At 44.8% G+C, this 18,843-nt stretch overlaps 1 protein-coding gene across 1 annotated transcript; it reads right to left on the bottom strand.

Annotated features, from left to right (window-relative positions):
- Window positions 1-15,930: 15,930 nt before the first annotated feature.
- Window positions 15,931-16,395, bottom strand: LOC141482249 (uncharacterized). The gene has a single exon (XM_074175255.1). The coding sequence runs from the start codon at window positions 16,393-16,395 to the stop codon at window positions 15,931-15,933; it is 465 nt and encodes a 154-aa protein (XP_074031356.1).
- Between the last annotated feature and the right edge of the window lie 2,448 nt (window positions 16,396-18,843).

Raw genomic sequence — 18,843 nt, 5'->3', positions numbered from 1 at the left:
ATTTTTTGACTGAGTTTTGCGCTTATGTTTCTTCATTGGACAGACAAAAGCTAGGTGTTCGTCATTATTACAAAAATTACACATACATTCCAAAAACGGCGTTTTTGTGTTGAATGATTCGCTCTTCCACAACACTCACATTTTTCACTTACTTGCACTCTGGTTGTTTGTTGCTTGGGTGACGTCGGAGTTTGATGATACTTCATAGAACTTCCTTCCACGTAACTTCCTAGAAGTTACGTGGTGAACTGCTGGCACCATCTAAATATTATGATGCTGACTAAATGAATCATCAGTTGCCGCTATTTCTGCGATTCCTGTTTCAAAAATATTGACAAAAGTACTCATCGAGTTTTCTCGAACAATTTGGAATGAATTGAACCTTTATCAAAACCAACGATAAATTTGTCTCTCAGCATCATGTCCATAACTGCTTCTTGAAATTTGCAATTCACAGCAAAATTCCTCTCTCGCAGCCCATTCGTTTGCACTTTCATGTGGGTTCTTAAACGAAGCAAAAAACTTGTCACAAAACGAAAGTCAGATACCTAAAAATATTCATCAAATATTCCATAAGTTCCTTGTACGTTTTGTTTTTAGGTAATTTTGGTCGTATGCACAAGTTTTTGCATAAACTTGTGCATACGACTGTGAAAAATCTATTTTCGAAAAGATACCACCGCCTTGCAATTTTGAAAGTAAATCTTCATTGCGTGGTAGTAGAAACTGATCCATCTCTAATACCGGGTTCAAGGTTATTTTGAAATCACCCCAATTTCGAACGGATCCTTTTTTTTATCACGGGAACGATCAGTGTCACCCAAGGTGAATAATCAACAGGTTTGAATACCTATACCTAACTTTTCTAAATTAGATAATTACGCTTCAACTTCAACCCTAATTCCAGAAGGAAGGTGGCGTGCTTTTTTGAATTTCGGTGAAATATCTTGTTCTTTCAATTTCAGAAAAATAGAACCTTTATTATATGCCCCTAAACCGGGAGAAAAACCGTCTTTAAATGTTTGCAATAAATTATTAATATCACAGTCGTTTCAAGAATTCACTTGACCTATACCAAAATCATACAGAGACAAGAAATCTCTACCAAGAATAGGAGGACCACACTGTTTTATAACAAAAATTTTTAGATCTTCAAGAATATCATTATAGAAAATAGTTAATTTGCATATTCCTAGAACTAGCATTTTCTCGCCAATGTAAACATTCAAGCTTTTATCTAGGGCTAAAAATTTATGTTACCTTACGTTTTATAAGTTCCTTATAAAACTTCCGATTACTCAATCAGGGAAGCGTTCTTGGCCCCTTAAACTTTTTATTATTCATCAGTGACCTTCCTAATTACATAAATGACTGAGAGGTTTATATGTTCGCGGACGATACATTTATAATAGTATACAAGCCCAGATACAAATGAGCTACTCAGGAAAACAAATAAATTCTTTCTCTAATCTAATAATTCGTTTTAAAAAAACCATTTGCTCATAATTTATTCCAAAACCATTGCAGTTCAATTCGAGAGATCCAAAACCAGAAAACTTTCCACAGAACAACTCAACATTATTAATCAGACAATAATATTTCAAGAAAATTGCAATTTTCTAGGTACAATTGTTGATAGCAATCTCAGATGGGAGAAATGCATCACTATGATCTGCTACAAATTGAAAAAAACACTATTTTGCAATAAATAACCTGATAAGTTGCCTTGATGCGGAGGGTATAATTTCTGTGTACAATGCGGTGGTTTACTCGACTATAAATTATAACATTGTAGCTTATGGTTTGGCCACCGATATTACCAGTCTTCATAGACTCTGAGCCGCATTACTTCGATACGTATGCCCTAGGCAGTGTTTGTGCGAAACACTTAAAGTAAATTCAAGAACTACAGAACGTTTACATATACATTTAAAAAAAAATCACAGTTATTATCACGAAATTTTGCCAGCTAACTGTCACATCTGGTCTTCGATTTGTGCTCCGACTGATCTCAAGTTTCCTTGAGCTTATTTCTCGTCACTTGCTGTCTCTTTCCTTACTTTTGATGATTTCTCTTATCGTCATATAGGTTTTGTTCCAAGTCTCTTCGCCACGTAAGAGGCTTTCCATAATATTTTCGACATTGAATATGGTGTTTGTTTCACGTGCATGCAGAAGTCTCGCATTTTCCCATCTCATACAGACAAAAAGGGTGTGTTCTACGTCGTCGTCTACATTGCAGTAAAGACAATCTGGAGATTCTGCTCTTCTACGGTGCCTGGGTGAGGTAATAGTCCACCTATCCGTAGGTTCGATTCAACCAACTCTCTATCACAGGTATTAATCGGTGTGTCCATCTACCGTATTGACTGCTATCCCATTTTCGTTGCCAGTTATTTATCAAATTTTCTCTAGCGATTCCCTTTGAGATGCCTGCATATTTCTCTTTTCTCTCGATGACTTGGAGCTCTATTGGTGGAATTCCAGCAATAACACATGCTGCTTCTGCAAATATAGTTCTATATGCACTACATATTCTAACTGTTAATTTCTTTTGTAGGCCGGTGAGTTTTTGGACCAATTTTGTGTTTTGCGTTACTGTGTACTGTTCTGTAACTGTTCTTTCTGCCTTAAAGATACTTTCGGCAAAGGTGAGCTTCGTGTCAAGCCATACCCCAAGATATTTGACAGCTTTGCTCAGTACTATATCTGTGCCTTGCAGATCAAAAGTTATTGGTCCCAGCTTCCTCTTTTCAGTGAGCAATACTGCTTCGGATTCTTCTGGAGCTAAACTGAGAAGTCTACTTTCCATCCAGTCTGCCACCAGCAAAAGTGCTCTGTTTGCAGTGTTTATTCCATTCTTCCATTCAATTGGAAAGTTTCCTTGCTTCGCTAGCTCATTGTAGAAAGATAGGGTAGTATTCGGGGTTTGCAGGGCCACTGCTTTAATTATTTCTGGCGGGATATTTGATGGCCCAGGTGCCTTGTTGGTTTCCTTATCACAGGTGAAACGGACTTCCTCATGAATGGGAAACAAGTGGTCTGTTACTTCCTTCATCTCATCAATATTCAAATTTAGTTTGGGAGGAAATCCCAGCATCCCCTTCATCGTCATCTTATACCTATCGCCCCAAATGTTTCTATCTACTTCTTCACATAGTTTTTTCCAGCAGTCCCTTTTTGATTTTTTGATGGTATTCTTTAGTGTTCTTTTGCTTTCCATATAGTGATCCCAATGAATTTGGTTTTCCATAAGCGTTAATCTCCTAACGTTTCTTGTATATTCTCTTCTTTTCTGATTGCACTGTTTCCGTAGTAGTGCAATATCATTGTTCCACCAGTAATTTGGTTTCCTCAGACTACCACTCTTCTTTTTTGGCATCACCTTGTCGCAAATTTGATTCAATTTTTCCGTAAATTCTTTTGGGGTAGAAATTATCAGGTTATCGTCGGAGTTATCTAAGATATCATTTAACTTTTGCCGATCAAGTTTTTTCACCTGCCATCCTTGTCGTAGTGAGATTTGCTCATACACCTATACGTTGTCTGAGATTTCAAACAGAATGTATATATGATCACTTAACGATTCGTCTTCTAGTACTTCCCACTGAATTATCTTTGATCGGAAGTTTTCTGTAGATATAGTCTCAAGTCCAAGTTTCCTTGAGCTTATTTCTCGTCACTTGCTCTCTCTTTCCTTACTTTTTATCGTCATATAGGTTTTGTTCCAAATCTCTTCGCCACGTAAGAGACTTTCCATCATATTTTCGGCATTGAATATGGTGTTTGTTTCACGTGCATACAGAAGTCTTGCATTTTCCCATCTTACACAAACAAAAAGGGTGTGTTCTACGTCGTCGTCTGCATTGCAGTAAAGACAATTTGGAGATTCTGCTCTTCTACGGTTATATAGGTACCTACGGAAACAACCGTGTCCCGACAGCGCCTGGGTGAGGTAATAGTCGACCTCTCCGTAGGTTCAATTCAACCAACTCTCTATCACAGGTATTAATCGGTGTGTCCATCTACCGTATTGACCGCTATCCCATTTTTGTTGCCAATTATTTATCATATTTTTTCTAGCGATTCCCTTTGAAATGCCTGCATTGGGAGAGGACCCCGCCAAAACGGTCATCACGGAACCAGTGAAGCGGAAAATGGAAAGCGGGGATGAGTGAAAGTACTCGAACGACCTATAAATAGTCATCTCTCGGAGTAATCAGTCCAGTCATCACCCGAAGACGATTGTAGTTACTAACAATCGAAACGTCGTGAACTAACGTGACTTGGAGTCTCTCTACTTTTTGTTTATTTTTATTTTCTTTTTCATTTCTTTATTTTTATTTATTCAATTGTTTCATTTCTACTTGTATTTTATTTCATAATATCTCATTTCAGGTTTATTTTGCTTAATATAATTGTTATTTACAGTTATTAATTTTTTTAATTCTTCTTTTTTAGTTGTTTCAGGGATTTCAAATCATTTTATATAGGAGACAATGATAGTCCGAATTAGTGAAATTTATCTATCTATCTATCTATCTACCTAACCTAACCTAACCTAACCTAACCTAACCTAACCTTTTTTTTTGAGGGGGAGAAAGACCTTCGAATGACCAAGGACCGGCTCCTATGGTCAACTGGTGCTTCGTTAGCCAGTAAAACTCCCCCTTGTTCGCCACGTTTGATCCATCCGGCACCTTCCTTGTAGGATATAAATCGGATGGATCAGGCATGTCTAAACTGTTTTTTCTTCACTTTCCTGGGGCTTTCTGTTCAAAGATTTGTCTGGTGTAATCTTTCTTCTTGTTCTTTCTGTCTCATGATATTTTTAATGTAATCCGCTCCTTCCTTCCATGCCTTCCTCGTGCGCATCATGTTGCCAATTAGGTTTTGGGCTATCGTTACCATTCCTGTGCCAGTTTCATATTTTGCCCTTTCTCTTATCCATCTGTCGCAGTTTGTCAGGGTATGTTCGGGATCATCCCTTTGCCCACAGTATATGCATCGGTCGTCCGGAGTTTTACCTATTCTCTGTGTATACATTCTAAAGGACCCGTGGCCGCTTAGCGCCTGTGTCAGAAAATAGTCTGGCCTCCTAAAGTCGCAGTTCAGCCATGTGCCAATGTCTGGTATGAGCTTCTTTGTCCATTGAGCTTTTCCATAGTTTGCCTCCCATCTATTTTGCCAGGTTCTGATGGTCTGATTCCTTGCTTGCATTTTCTCCTCCCTAGTTACTTCATCAATGTCGTCCAGCGATTTCCTCTCTCTCACGAGTAGGTCTATGGGTGGAATTCCTGTGATGATCGTCAATGCTTCCGCAGACACTGTTCGGTATGCTGATGCTGTTCTTATCAGCATCTTCCTTTGGGATGACGCTACCATCGCCCTGTATTTTTTAACGTCCATCGCGCGCCACCAGACAGGGGCAGCATACAGTATTATCGACTGCACCACCCCATACAGGAGTCGTCTCTTCCCGTATTCAGGTCCCCTAATATTTGGAAGTATTTTCCCAAGTGCAGTTATTTGCCTATCGGCCTTTTCACACGTTCTTTCAACGTGTTCATTGTAAATACATTTATTGTCTATCCGTACTCCCAAATATTTGACGAATTTTTTCGGTGTCACCACTGTATTTGCCAGAAGGAACGATATATCGTCCCTCTTCCTGGGACCTTTGACAATGATTGCCTCCGTTTTTGCTGGTGCAGTCTCAAGTCCGTTTTTCCCCTTCCATCTCTCTATCTTTGACAGCGCGCGATTTGCGTTCCTCATGAGGTCCTCTTTCCTGTCCGCTCTTACTATTAACGCAAGGTCATCTGCGTAGGCCACAGTAGAACATCCCTCTGGCATGTCTAGTAGTAAAACCCCATCATAAAGTAAATTCCATAGGGTTGACCCAAGCACCGAGCCCTGTGGTACCCCCTGTGTTATACTCTCTTTCTGTTTATTGCAGAGTAGAGTTATCTCGCTAAGATAGTCCTCGAGTATCTTGATTAGGTATCCATTCACCTTCAACTTGTCTAGTTGTTTCAGTATAACGCTCCACTTTGCCGTATTGAAAGCATTTTGCACGTCTATGAGAATAATAACCCCCCATGTATGAGTATTTCTGCAAGCTCTTTCTATGACACGTTTGACCGCGTCGACTGTGCATTTTTTGGATCTGAAGCCAAATTGGTTTCCTGAGATGCCGCCTTTTACCGTCAGTTCCTCTTCCAGTCTATACTTGATCAGGTATTCGTACAATTTCCCAATACTGTCTAGTAGGAAGATTGGGCTATATTTGCCCTGTGCGCCGGCCTGGTTTCCCTTCAGAATCAGTACGACCTTGGCTATTTTCCAGTATGTGGGAAATCTACATTCGTTCAATAATTAATTCAGCACATTCAACGTCGTTATTGGAATTGATTTCACTGTCATTTTAATCGCTTCTGGAAGAATCCCATCAGGGCCTGGTGGCTTCTTAGTCTTAATTCTCTCTACCGCTCTTGTCAGCTCCTCCATTGTGAATGGTTGTGGGGGGCTGTATGCCGTTATGGTTGTCCTGGGCACATCCTGATATTGTGGGAACAATTCTCTGACTTTCTTCATTTTTGTATCTGGGTCTAAGTTGTAGATTGTGTTAGAGTTTTTGAGATTATTCGTGACGTTCTCCAGTCTGTCGCATAAAATTCCCCATTGTTCTTTTTGCGATTTCCTTATCTCTCTCTTTAGTTCCCTCCTGATGTTTTTGTACTCGCTTTCCAGCTGTTCAATTACGTCCTCCCCTAACGAGGACGCTCTCCCCCTCTGCAGCCTCCTTCTGATTTTATTGCAGTCTCTTCTTTTATCCTCGATGTTTTCCGTCCACCAGACTGGTTGTTGTTGTAGTCCGCCCTCAGATGTTCTAGCGAGGTATTCTTTTTGAGTGTTTGCGATGACCCTTATAAGCTTCCTCATATTCGTTATCCACGGCTCCGTTGTCTGAATTCTCGTCCTGAATTCCCTCTCCTTTATGTATTGTGCCTCCCGCCATTCCAGTTTGGGTATCTTATTTTTGTTCCGTATGTCAAAGGAGATATATCTAAGGAGACTCATACTTTCTTCAGTGCAGACATCCCATCCATGGATACTTCTTGCGATGCCTTGGGTGGATAACGTGATATCAATATGTGAGCTCTGGGCAACTCTGACGAAAGTGGGGGTGTCTCCTTCGTTGTTTACTACCATGCTCTGAGCGTGGATCCACTCTGCAAGGTATTCCCCTCGTACATCAGTGGTGGCCGAGGCCCACAGCGCCGATTTAGCGTTGAAGTCCCCAACCACCACTGCTTCCCTTTTCCCTGCACGAATGTGTTCCATAACGCTATCCTAATATCGCTGCTATTGCTCGAACGTACAGTTTGGGGAGATATAGCAGTTATACAGTGCCCAGCTGTTGAATATCAGGCATATGAATCCGGGGCATACTTCATGTGTTACCACTCCGCAGTTAGGGTTGTTACAGTATATGGCCGTATCTCTTTGGGGATCTTTTATCCATTTGGGATTTTTCCCTATTAGTAATTTGTTCGGCTCTTGTATAAGTGCGATGTCTATATCTTTATATCTTTCTCTTTGATTACCTTTTGTAGCAGATGGTATGCGTCTCTCCTCCTGTCCGTGTTCATTTGGAGGATTTTGAGTGTCATTGGCTAGGGTTTCCTGTGCTCTCCTGCCGTGCGGCGGTTGTTGCAAGGACATTCTCCGTTGCTTTTCCTCCCTCCTACATCTAGACAATTCCTTTTTGAAAATGCGGCACTTACCAGTGCCCATTTTATGAGCCTCCTTGCACGCCGGGCATTTAGCCTGTGCTGTACAATCCTTCTCTATGTGCCCCTCCTCGCCGCAATTCCTGCACAGATTTAATCTGTCATGTCTGCTTTTGCTGTCTTCTTTGGTGTGTCCGTAGCCCCAGCACTTGATACATTTTTGGAGATCTATCCTCTTCTGGAGTTTACATAAGCTCATGCCAATCCTCAGTTCTCCTTTACTGAGTAGGCGTTCAGCGACCTCTGCCTTGGCGATTATGGTAATCGCTTGTATGTCCCAAGCGTTTGGCCTCAACCCGCTCAACCTGAAAAGTGCCTCTGGGTCTCCCAGTTCTTTCTTGATGGCCTCTTGGACATCTTCCATTGTTGCCGTTTCGTCTAGGCCTCTGGCGTGAAATGCGACTTCCCCCCGGTCCGCCTGGGTGACGCTTGTTCTCACTGTAAGTCCAGTTGCTGCTGTCATAATTTTTTGTTTCAGGGTTTCCACGGCCCCCTCGTCTCTTTTTGTTAGAATGAGGATCTTCCCGTCCTTTGTCCTTCTTACACTTTTTATTGATTCGATCTCTGCTGTCCCCATCAATTTTTGTTTGATGTCTGCAATGACTTGGCCGGTATTGGTGCCTCCCCCATCTACCACAATTGCGTATGTGTTCCTAGGCCTGGTGTCTGTTTGTGTTGGAGGTTCCTCTAGTTTGTCTGTATAAAAGGTTACTTGTGTGTTTGAGTCCTTGAAGATTGTTTCCACCATTCTCCCCATTCTATCTAAGGTCAAGCACTCTATTCTATGCAGAGCGATCCATGGGTCATCGGTTGTTTCCGCCAGGAGCCTTCTCATTATATCCCAGAGTTCCTTCTCGGTTTGTCCTAGGTTCATTTTTATGATTTTTCTCGTGGAGAGTACCTCGTTTGTTTCCCTTTTTATGGTACTCTGTTGTAGTACCTCAAAGTCTTCCTTGGTCTCTACTATTTCGGGGAATCTGAGAGCGTACCTTGCCTGGATACTTTTGCTCATACTCGTGTCAGTCGGTTCCACCATAACCACCTTCACAGTGCTGTCCTTTGTATTGGGGGGACTACCCTCCTTAACTTCTGTTTTCACGAACACGTCCGTAGGCCATCTTTTGTCCGCGATTTGCAGCCAGTCATCATAACTTACTACTCCATCTATGTTACGTACGGTATTTAAGTCCCCTTCGTCCCATTGCGTGCCACATTCTGCGTTGCTGACAGCAGTTTCGGTTTGAGTACCGACTTCTACTGTCGGTACTTTTTTGCTTGTTTCCAAGTTCTCTCCTCTTCTTGTCCACTCTTTATCCAGGTGGTTCAGGAATTCCACCTTTTTTATCATGACTTTTGCTTGTGTTGCGAACTCCTTGGACAGTTTTTTTATTTCCACCTTTGTATTCACATTAGTCGTTGTTAATTTAACCATTTGTTCTGTTTTGTCCAGCATCTTCTTTAAGGCCTGGTGTAGGGCTTCTATCTTCTGGTCCTGTACTCCATTTTGCCCGAAACTCAATCTATAGCCTTGTTTGTCGACGCGCTTCCTTTTCTTCTTCCGCTCATTAGTGTCATCGCCAGATATCTCGAAGACGTCGTTGAAGTCCCCATCGCTCAGCTCTGCCGGTTCTTTGATACATGCTAAGTTCGGGCTCTGGCCTATCGTTTCGTCAATGTATGCGTCTGAGGATGAGGAACCCCTTGATGCCTCTTGCCTTGGAGACATGAAGGTTTCTTCCGTCTCGGAAGTTTCATCTTTCTTCGTTGGTATCCTTGACAGTGATTACCTCCGTACTGTCGGATCTATACTCTCATTCCATTCATAAACTGTTTTATTTAGGTTCTCCATATATGTCCCACGAGTCGGGTCGAGATCCCTGTCCGGTAGCGTAGTGCGCCCTAGCGCTACTAAGGCTATCTTCACCGGGAGGTCGCCATCTTCCCGGTGGCTCCGTTCGTGACCATATAACGCCTGGCCATCCACCTCTCGGCACGGGTCGCGTGACACCTTGGGTTGCGGATTTTTGAAAGGGTTTACTCCCTTTTGTTGATATCTCTCTTTGTCTGGCCTTTCCCCCTCGACCCGTCCGGCAAGAGAAACCCTGCCTGTAGCCAGTAGCTACGCTACCGCCGGCATGGCTCTCGGTATCATAAAGACACGCAAGCCCCACTACCACGTCAAGGTGGAGATACCGTCAGGGGGAACCTAACCTAGCCTAACCTTACCTTTTTTTTATGGTGGGGAGGAAAACGCTCATGCACACCGGGTACTGGTTCTGCCTTTCCCTGGTAGTGTGGGACTCTAGAAAAAAAAATCCTAGCCTACTCACTAAAAACCTCCCCTGTGTCCGAGGAATGTTCGGAACTATCCGTTAGGACATACTTCAAACATTCCCCACAGCTCTTTTTCCCATACTTGTCATATCCTTAAATGAAAATTCTCCAGTGTATGTTCCTTACTGTTGCCTCTCTTGTTCTCGGAAGTTCCTCTCCTCCCTTTCATTCATCTTCATCACATTGTGAAGAAAACTGTATCCCTTCTTCCAAGTATCTCGGTCTTGGATCATCCTATGTATTAAGTTATCTGGAGAAATATTGTCTCCCAGGGTCAGTTCTAGGTTTGTGCGTTCCACATTCCACCGATCACATTCAAAGAGAGTGTGACAAGGATCGTCCCTACCTCCACAGTACACGCATCGCTCATCAGCAGTTTTGCCTATCTTATTTGTATAGGTCCTAAAAGAGCCATGGTTCTGAAACTACATTCAATCCAAACTCTAAGGTCAGGAATGAGTCTCTTTGTCCACTGGGCTGTTCGACTATGTTGGTTCCATCTCTCTTGCCACAGATCCATGTTTCCTCTCTTGCTCATGTTTCCTCTTCCTGCTATCCACTTTTGGTAAATCGTACAATCTCATCCTTTCCTTCACCTTTAGGTCTATTGGTGGTAGACCTAAAGGTGAAGGAAAGGATGAGATTCACCTAACCTAACCTAACCTAACCTAACCTAACCTTTTTTTTTGTGGTAGGGTGGAAACCCTCATGGGCACTGGCCGCTTGTTGTCCATCGCGAGCCAGTAGTGCCGGACTCGTACCGGCTAAAACCACCCCTCGCCCTCTCCTGACTCGGAACCGCCGATGTGGCATAACATCAAGTACAGGCGGCGTGTTAAATTAAAATTGCGCATTTTACGCGTACCACATCGTACCAACAAGTGTAAATATCACAGTTTTATATCACAGTTTATCATCTATGGTTTGTTATATCCGGTCCCTTACTCGTTGTCAGCAGTCACAGCAGGATCCATGCTCTCACCGTCTTTCCTGATTCTGGGCTTCCCTATCTTCTTTCTCCTTTCTTTCCATCACGCTACGGAGGTAAGTGGCGCCTGCGCGCCAGTTTCCTTGCTCGCTTATCATATACCCTACAAAGTTATCCGGGCTCACCCTGTCTCCAACGGAGACTTCCAATTCGTGCCTTGCAGAATGCCACCTCGGGCATGAAAAAATGGTATGTTGCGGATCATCGTCCGCTTGGCAGTATCTACATCGAGCATCCACTGTTTTCCCTATTCTATAGGTAAAGCTTCCGAAGAAGCCGTGTCCTGTTAGCGCCTGCGTGACGAAATATTCGAGGTTCTTGAATTCGCAATCTAGCCATGGCTTAAGGTTTGGGATCAGTCTTTTTGTCCACTGTGCAGTACTCGTGTTGGCTGTCCATCTCTGTTGCCACTTCCCTATCGTCCTGTTTCTTTCTTCGGCCCTTACTTCTTCCGTGAACGTCTCCCGGTCATCCAGACGCCGTCTTTCCTCCACTAACAGATCGATGGGGGGTATACCGGTAATAACATTCAGGGCATCGGCAGATGCGGTTTTATACGCCATTGCAACGCTCGACAACATTCGCCTCTGGAATCCGCTTAGCATATTCTTATATCTATTGACGAGCATCACTCGCCCCCACACCGGTGCCGCGTACAAAAGTGTCGATTTTACTGCCCCATAGATAGCCTTCCTCTTTTGTCATCCCGGTCCCCTTATGTTGGGGAGGATCCGAGCCAGGGCGGCAGCCTGTCTATCAGCCTTTTCCTTGGTCTTTCTGATATGCTCATTAAAGATCAGCTGGTCATCCAACCAAACTCCCAAATATTTCACATACTTTTTTGGCTCCACCTGAGTTCCTGCAAAAACGAAACTAATCCCCTGCCTCTTACTCGGTCCCTTGATGATGATTGCCTCTGTTTTATGCGGGGCTGGCTGTAATCCGCTTTCAATCATCTAGTTATTCACCAGGTTTAGGCTAACATTGGCCTTTTCCACCATCCCCAGCATTCCCTCCTTGTGACTTGCCTGTACGATAAGCGCTAAGTCATCCGCGTATGCGGCCGTAAAGCATCCTGCCGGGAGGTCCAGGCGCAGAACCCCATCGTATAGCAGGTTCCATAAGGTTGGTCCGAGGACTGAACCCTGGGGAACTCCCTGTGTCATTTCTTGGGCATAGGTCCCACACATCAAAAGCCGCTCGGAAAGTAATGCCAAATTATCTCTTTGAGATAGGGGCTCACCTCCGCGTCCTTCATACGTTCTACGATTCTTTGCCAGTCTGCTGCTGGCTTCTCTGCTGTTGGCTTTTCCAATGGTGTACTTCACCGCCGATATCGTGGATCTCCCTGGTCTAAAGCCAAATTGTCTATCTGATATAATAGATCGGTCCTCTAGTTCGGCTTCCAGGCTCACTTTAATCATGTGCTCATAGAGCTTGCCTTCTACATCAAGGAGACTTATTGGCCTGTAGCCCGTTGGTTCCTCACCGCCTCCCTTGGGGATCAGTATGACTTTCGCCCTTTTCCAGGGTTTAGGGAATATCTGGTCTATTAAGAGCCCGTTCACGATTTGTAGCATGGTATCCGGTATGTACTTTACGGCCATCTTCATGGCTTCCGGTAGGACCCCGTCTGGTCCTGCCGCCTTCCTCTGCCTTAATTTCCCGGCTGCGAGCATCAATTCCTGCATATTGAAGGGTGTTCCGGGGGGGCTGGACCCCGTTCTTTCTTCTTCATGCCTAGGATGATCAGGGAGAAGTTTCCTTACTAGACTCTCCTTTCTTTCCTGGGGCAATTCGTATGGAGTCCTGGTGGTCCTGGTGATGATCCTGTAACCTTAACCCCATGGATCCTCCTCCAGCCTATCGCAGAGAAGGTTCCACTCGGCTTTCTGTGCTCTATTGATCTCTTTTTTCAGGACCCGTCTCTTTTCCTTATATATTCTTTCGGCCTCATTAATTCTAATGTTTCCTGCGTGCCGGCTGCGGAGCCTCGTTAGATCTCTTCTCGCTTTATTGCAGCCCGTCCTCAGCACTGCTATTTCGCTGCTCCACCAGACCGGTTGGAGTTTAACTCTGCCATCTGTCTCCCTTGTTATACTACTTGCTTGGGCGGTCTTTATGTGTTTCACCATCTGCTCAGCGTCCGTCATCTCATGTGCGAGTAGGCGCAGTGTGTCCTGGAAGATCTGAGCATCTATGTACCCCAGTGCTTGCCATCCAATCCTCTTATTTGTCGCGCCTTCTTCTATTTGGAAGGTAATATTCTTATGAAGACTCAGGGTTTCCTTACTCGAAACTCTCCAGTTCTTCACTTTGTTGGCAATCCTTCTGGTAGAGATGGTTATGTCTATAATAGACTGTTGTGGTCCCCTGACAAAAGTGGACAAAAGTGGCAACTTTTCTGTTGGGTTGTGGTATATATATCCACAAACGTTGTGCCTCCATGGAAGGTAGCCTCCACCATTTTCCTCAAATTCTCCGTTGGAATTTCCTTAAGGTGATGTATACATATTTTGGCTTCCGCCTCTGTCTCCTGTTTCAGGGACTTCAGCTTATGCCAAAGATCAAACGAGGTTCCATCGAACATGATTCTCAATATTTTCCTGCTGGTCGTGTTTCCAGTTCCCCTGATTTTGGTCAGCTGCTCGATGACCTCTATTTCCCCCTCTAACCGAGAAAGCTCAGGAAACTTGTCCTTGAATAATCTTTGTATACTGGTATTCATCTGTGGATCATCGGGCTCGACGATGACCACCTTCACCACACCGTCGTCAGTAGCTAACGGATTGCCGATGACCACCTATGTGTTCGTGAACACCTCATTCTCCCACCTCCTTTTCTCTAGATCTTTGTATTCATCAAAGTCATCGACGACTTCCAAATCCCCCGGTTGCGTTAAGGTCGAGGCTAAACACGTGCATGAACATGTGCTCGCTCTCTTTTTTTATACCCTCCAGCCCGGTTAAGTCCATTGTACTTATACCACTATTCCTCTTCTCCTCATTTCTCTTTCTCAATTCCTCTTTTAGCTGGGCAATAGTCCTTTCCAGCTCGTCCACTCGCTTTTCGGATCTCTCCGCCCTCTCCTCTGCTATCAGCCTTTCCCTACTAGCATTAGTCTCTTTTAGGACCTCTTCTCTAACTATATCTTCATTAATTTTTTCCAGGCTACCCTGCACCCTGGTGAGGAACCCTGCTCTCTTCTTTAGTATTCCAGTCTCTATGCTGATTCTCTTAGAGATCTTCTTTATTTCAATTTTTGTATTCACGTTCGCCTTAATCATCTACATAAGCTGCTCAACCATCCCCACCATGTTTCCCACCGTTTCTTGTAATTTAACAAATTCCTGGGTTTGCACTTCTAACCTAGTATTTTCTGATTTCTCTGGGGTCCCCATCCTCTTTCTTTTTTTCAGGTGCTCTTGATTACCTTCCGGCTCATCTTCAGTGCTGGTTAAAACGTAGACGGGACTTTCCCGCAACACCTCGCCTATGCAGAGGTCTGATGACCCAGGCATACCCTGTAATTATACTGAGCCCTTCTTCCCTTTCTTTTCCCAGGTCTAATGTATCCACAGGTGTGGAGATTTTTGGAGATCTCATCACCCTGTTTTTTAACGTGCCTTCAAGCAGGGTCTTCTCATATTCCTTCCTCATTACTATCTCTTCTTCTGTTTCGGCAACATTTTTGTTTTTGTAGTTCTCCATGTTCATCCCACGAGAAGCAAGGGAACTTCGGTCCACCCCTGCAGAGCCCCACTTGCAGGGGTGAGGCAATCGTCCCCGCCGGGTTGCCCAGTCCGGCGGGCATCGCTCGCAACACACTTAGTCACCCCTGTGCCATGCATCCCTTCGGCGCGATGGTGCTACACCTAAGGATTAGGGGACGCGGTAGCCCCTCTCACTATACCCCTGTGGGGGCAAGCGAGAGGGGTACTTGAAGAGAAGAGGATACAGCCGCCTCCCCTGCATCCTGGAAAGGAACGAAGTGACCCCTAGCCCTCGGAAACCCTAATAGCGTCGGGGTCGGAAGAAGAGTTGGCTAAGGAAAGCCGATAGTAACGAGAAGAAGATATCTTACCCAAGGAAGATAGAAGTAGGGTAAGATAGGCCGGAGAAATCCCAGGGTTCGCCATCCCTGCACACTAGATGTGTGTCTCCAGGAGGTTTTTTATCGAGTGTTCCCCATCTAGATCCGTTGGGTTCTGTAAGAGACAAGTCCGCCAGCGAGTAGGCACCCAACGATCTTGCCGATGGAGAGGCTGTTGTCTTTGCTTCACATCGGCCTAAGAAGAGTAAGCGTTGCCCCTTACCCCGACACACTCACCATTTTTTTTGAGCGGTGAGTGTGTCCAAGTCTCTCGGACCCAACCTAACCTAACCTAACCTAACCTAACCTAACCTAATCTAACCTAACTTTTTTTTGTGGTAGGGTGGAAACCCTCATGGGCACTGGCCGCTTGGTGTCCATCGCGAGCCAGTAGTGCCGGACTCGTACCGGCTAAAACCACCCCTCGCCCTCTCCTGACTCGGAACCGCCGATGTGGCATAACATCAAGTACAGGCGGCGTGTTAAATTAAAATTACGCAATTTACGCGTACCACATCGTACCAACAAGTGTAAATATCACAGTTTTATATCACAGTTTATTATATCCGGTCCCTTACTCGTTGTCAGTAGTCACAGCAAGATCCATGCTCTCACCGTCTTTCCTGATTCTGGGATTCCCTATCTTCTTTCTCCTTTCTTTCCATCGCGCTACGGAGGTAAGTGGCGCCTGCGCGCCAGTTTCCTTGCTCGCTTATCATTTACCCCACAAAGTTATCCGGGCTCACCCTGTCTCCAACGGAAGCTTCCAATTCGTGCCTTGCAGAATGCCATCTCGGGCATGACAAAATGGTATGTTGCGGATCATCGTCCGCTTGGCAGTACCTACATCGAACATCCGCTGTTTTCCCTATTCTATAGGTAAAGCTTCCGAAGGAGCCGTGTCCTGTTAGCGCCTGCGTGACGAAATATTCGAGGTTCTTGAATTTGCAATCTAGCCATGGCTTAAGGTTTGGGATCAGTCTTTTTGTCCACTGTGCAGTACTCGTGTTGGCTGTCCATCTCTGTTGCCACTTCCCTATCGTCCTATTTCTTTCTTCGGCCCTTACTTCTTCCGTGAACGTCTCCCGGTCATCCAGCCGCCGTCTTTCCTCCACTAACAGATCGATGGGGGGTATACCGGTAATAACATTCAGGAAATCGGCAGATGCGGTTTTATACGCCATTGCAACCCTAGACAACATTCGCCTCTGGACTGCGGTTAGCATATTCTTGTATCTTTTGACGAGCATCACTCGCCCCCATACCGGTGCCGCGTACAGAAGTGTCGATTGTACTGCCCCATAGATAGCCTTTCTCTTTTGCCATCCCGGTCCCCTTATGTTGGGGAGGATCCGAGCCAGGGCGGCCGCCTGTCTATCAGCTTTTCCTTGGTCTTTCTGATATGCTCATTAAAGATCAGCTGGTCATCTAACCATACCCCCAAATATTTCACATACTTCTTTGGCTCCACCTGAGTTCCTGCAAAAACGAAGCTAATCCCCTGCCTCTTCCTCGGTCCCTTGATGATGATTGCCTCTGCGGAGCCTCGTTAGGTCTCTTCTCGCTTTATTGCAGTCCTTCCTCAGCAATGCTATTACGCTGCTCCACCAGACCGGTTGGAGTTTAACTCTGCCATCTGTCTCTCTTGTTATACTACTTGCTTGGGCGGTCTTTATGTGTTTCGCCATGTTTATGTGTAGGCGCAGTGTGTCCTGGAAGATCTGAGCATCTATGTACCCCAGTGCTTGCCATCCAATCCTCTTATTTGTCGCGCCTTCTTCTATCTGAAAGGTAATATTCTTATGAAGACTCAGGGTTTCCTTACTCGAAACTCTCCAGTTCTTCACTGTGTTGGCAATCCTTCTGGTAGAGATGGTTATGTCTATAATAGACTGTTGTGGTCCCCTGACAAAAGTGGGGGCTTGCCCAACATTCTGGACTGTCATACCCATGGAATCTATCCATTCCGCTAAATATTCACCTCTCCGGTCCGTTGTTCCGGCGTGCCAGAGGTACGACTTGGCATTAAAGTCTCCTACTATTACCGCTTCTTTCCCTCTCCCTCTAACGTGTTGCATAACTGTGTCCACGTATCTTTCAAATTCCGCCAAGGTAGTGTTCGGGGATACGTAACAGTTATACACTGAAAACTCCTTAAAATACAGGCATGTGAAGCCTTGTGCACTATGATGGTCCATTACTCCACAGTTCCGGTTATTACATAGGATTGCTGTGTTCACATTTTTATCTGTGATCCAACGCGCGTTTTTTTTTAATTATAGTTAGATTAGGTTCTTAGATTAGAACAATGTCCACTTTTTCTTCTTTCATGGTTTTCTGAAGGAGTTGGTGTGCTCCTCTTCTTCTATCTGTGTTTAGCTGTAGGATTTGTAAGGGCATTTACTGGCTATTCGAAGGTACCTACTGGAATTTGCAACTCACTACCCCCCTACTGTGTTCAGAATAGTACGCTGAGTCGAATTTGTTAACTCTCTATCTGTTATTTCACGGTCTTCTTCACGTGGTGTACCTTCTGCTAACCTTGTTCTAAATTCGACATCCCCGGGAAGAGCGGTCAGCCTCATTCTGTTTCTACCACTCTCTTCAGCCTTCCTTACCGCATCCCTGTAGGTGGGACACCTCATGCTATCCGCCCTATGGCCCTCTTTTTCACACACTGGGCAGAACTCGTCCCTCTGGCATTCTTGAGCCATATGGTCCTCTCCTCCGCATTTGTAGCAGTTGCGGGTCCTATCTGGGCCATCGGAGTTTCCGGTTTTATGAGCTAAGCTTCAGCGTTTTCTACATCTGGGGACTACCACTCTTTTTTCGATTTTACATCTTACAAGACCTACCATCATCTCGTCCCTCTGTTGAAGACCATCCGCCATGTTCGTAGGGATGGTAACCTTGACCGCAGCTGTGTCGTCCCGTAGTATTCTAATTGGCTCATTTTGCAGCCTTCTGTCCATTGTCCGATCACTCGGGAGATAGCTTCCCGTATTTCGCCTTCCTCAACATCACCCTCCGTACCCCTAAGGTAGTATACTTCCAGAGTTTCCCTACCCAGTTGTTTGACTTTTATGTGGCCCTCGCTGTCTAACGCCTTCTTTATTTCATCCAATGCCTCCGGATTCTTATCCATTGTGAGCAAAAGGCTTCCGTCACTGGTTTTCCTTATTCCCCTAATCGCCTTTGTTGCTTCCGTACTTCCGATTGCAGTCTTCACTGAACTTAGAATATCTCTATATGACCTAATCTAACCTAACCTAACCTAACCTTTTTTTTTTTTGTAGAGGTGGAAACCCTCATGGGCACTGACCGCTTGGTATCCATCACGAGCCAGTAGTGTCGGACTCCTACCGACTAAAACCACCCCGAGCCCTCTCCTGTACCCGGAGCTATCCGTAAGACATTACAACAGGTACAGGCGGCTTCTTCCGCTCATATGCGTCCGTCTCTATTTTGGGCCTGTCTTTCTCTCTCTTCTCTTTCCTTCTCTTCCATGACGGAATGGAAGAAACTAGCGCCCTCCGCCCAATGGACATGGCTTTTCAGCATGTGTGCGGTCAGGGTTTCCGGCGTTAACTGCCTTCCAGTCGCTGTCTCCATGGCTCTTCGTTCCGTGTGTC

The sequence above is a fragment of the Leptinotarsa decemlineata genome, unplaced genomic scaffold (assembly GCF_025532065.1).
Source record: "Leptinotarsa decemlineata unplaced genomic scaffold, Ldec_3_MD MMD2_tig00000882_RagTag_RagTag, whole genome shotgun sequence".
In the NCBI taxonomy this organism is placed as follows: domain Eukaryota; kingdom Metazoa; phylum Arthropoda; class Insecta; order Coleoptera; family Chrysomelidae; genus Leptinotarsa; species Leptinotarsa decemlineata.
This window is presented reverse-complemented; position numbering and strand designations above follow the sequence as displayed.

Bases quoted from the DNA above. Each gene is read 5' to 3' on its own strand.
- LOC141482249 (XM_074175255.1), bottom strand. From the start codon at position 16,395: ATGGCGTATAAAACCGCATCTGCCGATTTCCTGAATGTTATTACCGGT.